The sequence below is a fragment of the Saccostrea echinata genome, unplaced genomic scaffold (genome assembly GCF_033153115.1).
Source record: "Saccostrea echinata isolate AGI-Se365-2 ecotype Australia unplaced genomic scaffold, CSIRO_AGI_Sech_v1 ptg000008l, whole genome shotgun sequence".
NCBI lineage: Eukaryota > Metazoa > Mollusca > Bivalvia > Ostreida > Ostreidae > Saccostrea > Saccostrea echinata.
The window spans coordinates 6,097,044-6,100,504 of record NW_026889757.1 but is presented as its reverse complement, the minus strand read 5'-3'; the positions used below and the strand labels follow the sequence as shown (position 1 = coordinate 6,100,504).

General features: G+C 34.1%; 1 protein-coding gene across 1 annotated transcript; it reads left to right on the top strand.

The window, feature by feature from the left end:
- The first annotated feature begins 1,094 nt into the window (after positions 1 to 1,094).
- LOC133181322 (mid1-interacting protein 1A-like) lies at positions 1,095 to 2,160 on the top strand. Its single transcript, XM_061315844.1, has one exon. It carries the CDS (start codon positions 1,303 to 1,305, stop codon positions 1,804 to 1,806), a length of 504 nt encoding a protein of 167 aa, XP_061171828.1. The 5' UTR covers positions 1,095 to 1,302; the 3' UTR covers positions 1,807 to 2,160.
- The last annotated feature ends 1,301 nt before the right edge of the window (positions 2,161 to 3,461 follow it).

Sequence of the window (3,461 nt, the reverse complement as noted above, 5' to 3'; positions counted from 1 at the left end):
TTTAGGTCTTGGAATTGATAAGTCAGAATCGTGGTGCAATCTAATGGATTTGAAGCTTACCAGAGACCATAGTAAATACCTCTAGTAGTCCCCATTCCTCATCATGAGCCCGTGTTCCTATATATTCATTATAGATATGACAAGAGTTTTGGTCGGTTTCACCGAATGAACTACGTACTTATCATTTTGCCAACAATTACATTTAAGTTAATATGTACATCCTGGAGGAGTTACTGGGGTATGGGAGGGGATCCGGAGTCAAGGGAAGGAAACTATTGGGGCTCGGGATAGGGGTTCACGGAGGTAAGTAATCGAGGAGATGGAATAAAGGAAATAAGTAAAAAAAAAATACAGTTGTTCTAAATAAAAATAAGTTGCTATATAATGAAGGAAATTAACCAAATGAATTAATTTCCCCTATATGTTCCTAAATTGCTGCATAATTAATAAGGAAACGGATTAGTATAAGTTTTTAAAACTTGTTTCCGAATCCTTTTTGATTTTCTGTACTACTTGCCTGTATTTTCTGCTTGCCATTTTCAAATAAAATATGGTTTAAACTAAATTGCTGAGAGAGCGGGGGTAATGCCCTCGATACTTTCAAAATATGTATCATACTAGCAGATGAGTTTAAGTTTTTTTGTGGATTTGCAAATCTTTGCAAATCCAATCTTATAATTTGAATAGCGTATTTATGCAATTTTGTATACATTTATTAGTTAACAAACTTTAAAATAAAATCTAGAAAAGATATAATCGGGTAAGGGTATTAATTTATTAGTATTTTCATGTTATGATATAATATAAAGTTTCTTTTATATGAACTTTAACAATGTCGTCTTGATTTTTTACTTTATAAAAGGTAAAAATTCTCGTAAATAAAACAAACACCTTAATAACAAATTAAATGGCGTGTCAAATGCATGGGATTGTTTAACACGTGGTGATGTTTACGCCTGATAGATATAAATATCACTCGAGCAACTTATGATTAAATAGACCAATCGGTGTAGAGCTTCGTGACCCGACCTTGGTTACTAATACATAAAATAATATAGCCGGCAAGGGCTTGTTCAATACGTGCGAATAATGCAGGATGTAACCCATGCATTACATTTATAACAATCTATAACGACACGATTTTGACTCCTGTATATGCTGTTGTGCTTGAATTGAGAGGAACAGAGGGTTATTTTGCAGTGTTCAATTTTAAGGAAGTGCATCGATAACAGTTCAGTGTTCACACCCAACAGAAATATTTCAAACAAAACTGGTTGTGATCCTTCTTCTCATATCAGCAGAATGATGTCGGAGAGGCAAATGTCGAGCAGCTCTGGGGAACAGAGACAAAATCAATCTCTTCTAACAGTTCTGAATAAATTTGTTCAAGCTGTGAACGTTATGGACGAAACTGTTATGATTCCAAGCCGACTGAAAGACATGGAAATTAGAACTTCCGAGAAAAATACGGAAATCGTAGAGGAAAATAACAATATGTCGCTCATGCCAATCATGAAACCAGGTACAGACTTGCATAGTTTCTATAAGATGTTGAATACTATAAAAAAGGAAATCATCGGAGAAAAATCCGGAGAAGACGAACAAACTGTGACGTCATCTGATTCTGAGGACGATACAGCAAATGATTCTTCTAAGAAGACTGCAGAATTGTTCCGTCATCATTTACGGGGACTTTTTAACGTCATGAACCAGCTGACAGATACAGCTAAAGTACTCACGGAACAATACGAGTCGGAATTCATTGGGGAGGTATCCAACAAATCGATTTCCTCTTTCGCTATTTGATAGCTGGCTACTGAAACTATGTGAAGTTTAGGGTAAACCAGTGCTGTTCATGTGTGTATGTATGTGAGTGTTTTGTATGACTGTTCGCATCGAATGATGTAGCCTTTTTAAAGGGTTGCGAAATGAAGCGGTGTTAACACAAACAATAGCCCAAAGTGCAATGAAATGTGAAGAACTATAAACTTGTAGGGGAGCCATTAATTAACTGTGCCTTAAATCGATGTGACTTTTTTCTGCATGATATTTTTATTTATTTTTCCTTCAGTTTTGCAAAAATGACAATTTGCAAAATATACATGTGTTCATGGCGTATTATTGCAAAATTCTTTTTTCAGTAAAATATTACTTACACTATGCCTGTATTCTTCTGTTTTATAGTTGGTTAAGATTTTAGTTTTTATTTCATTTCCCCAAAAGATCGCAAGTTCACCATATTTCATGGGTTCCATGGTAGAGACTAAATATTGTGACCTGCTTATCAACATGAAAATTAAAGGTCTGCATGCCCGACTGCTTCCATTGTACGCTGACATAGACTTGTTTGGACAAATATTTATTAAGTTCTGATTTTGAAATGTTACGTAACAATTAAGGATCGTCCAGACATAAAGAATATGGAAATATGTATATTTACGGTATTTTGGATTCAAGTTTTAAAGTTACCTGACCAGGCGTAAAATCTGTTTGTGGATACCTACAGTCAGACTGGTTGTCAAGTTAAAAGAACGTGGGAGTAAAATTGAGTAAATATCCGAGATTTTTAGACAACAGTAACACTTTTTGGTATTTTCTACCTATATACCATGGTGTTTTTTTTTTTATATGTATGTACATGGATTTGTGTACAATTATACAAAATAAGAGGCAAAGATAGGATCCCAAAACAGTATCAATAAATATTGATTTCCAAAAAAAATTAAAACTTGTCTGTATTAAACAGATGACTTTGCGACTTTTCCTTATGAAGAACCTTGAATTTGTTCTTGCAAAAGGCATTCAATACAAGAATTATCGTCACTATAATTTGTTGGATATCTTCACAGGTTAAGAATGCGACAAGGATGTGAGAAGCACTTTTCGTTATCTTGAGAATCTTCTGTCTTATTTTGATTTGCGTTTATAACTTACATCTCTTTACATTAAGGAACGAGACGAGCATTTGGGGGTGTTATGCGGTACAGGTCCTCTTCAATCATGTTTATTCTCGACATATCCTGGTGCCGCTCCTAGGATGTCGATAACGTATATTTGATTAGCCTGGTCAGGTACATATCGCCCCAGATCATCCCAACTATCACCTCTCTGATTTCAGTCATAAAACTGAAACGTCAACTTTTTTGTTTTACTGCAGTTGGTGTTTAAAAATCTACAATCGATAAATTTATAAAAAATGACTTTTATGTTTATTTACTCTTGGCAGGTATTCGAGCGATGCACATAAAATATTGATCATTAAAAACATAAAAATATTGAGCTACATGTATATATTACAAGAAAGTATCCCACGATCATGAAAATTCTAAATTTTCATATAAATTATTTCTATTGTCAGAAATCAGCAAGTATGAAATGTGAAATTCCTTGGAAACAAAATAAGCGTACCATTGTAAAACTAAATGTTTATAGACCACAAGTACGCAAATATGGAGACAATT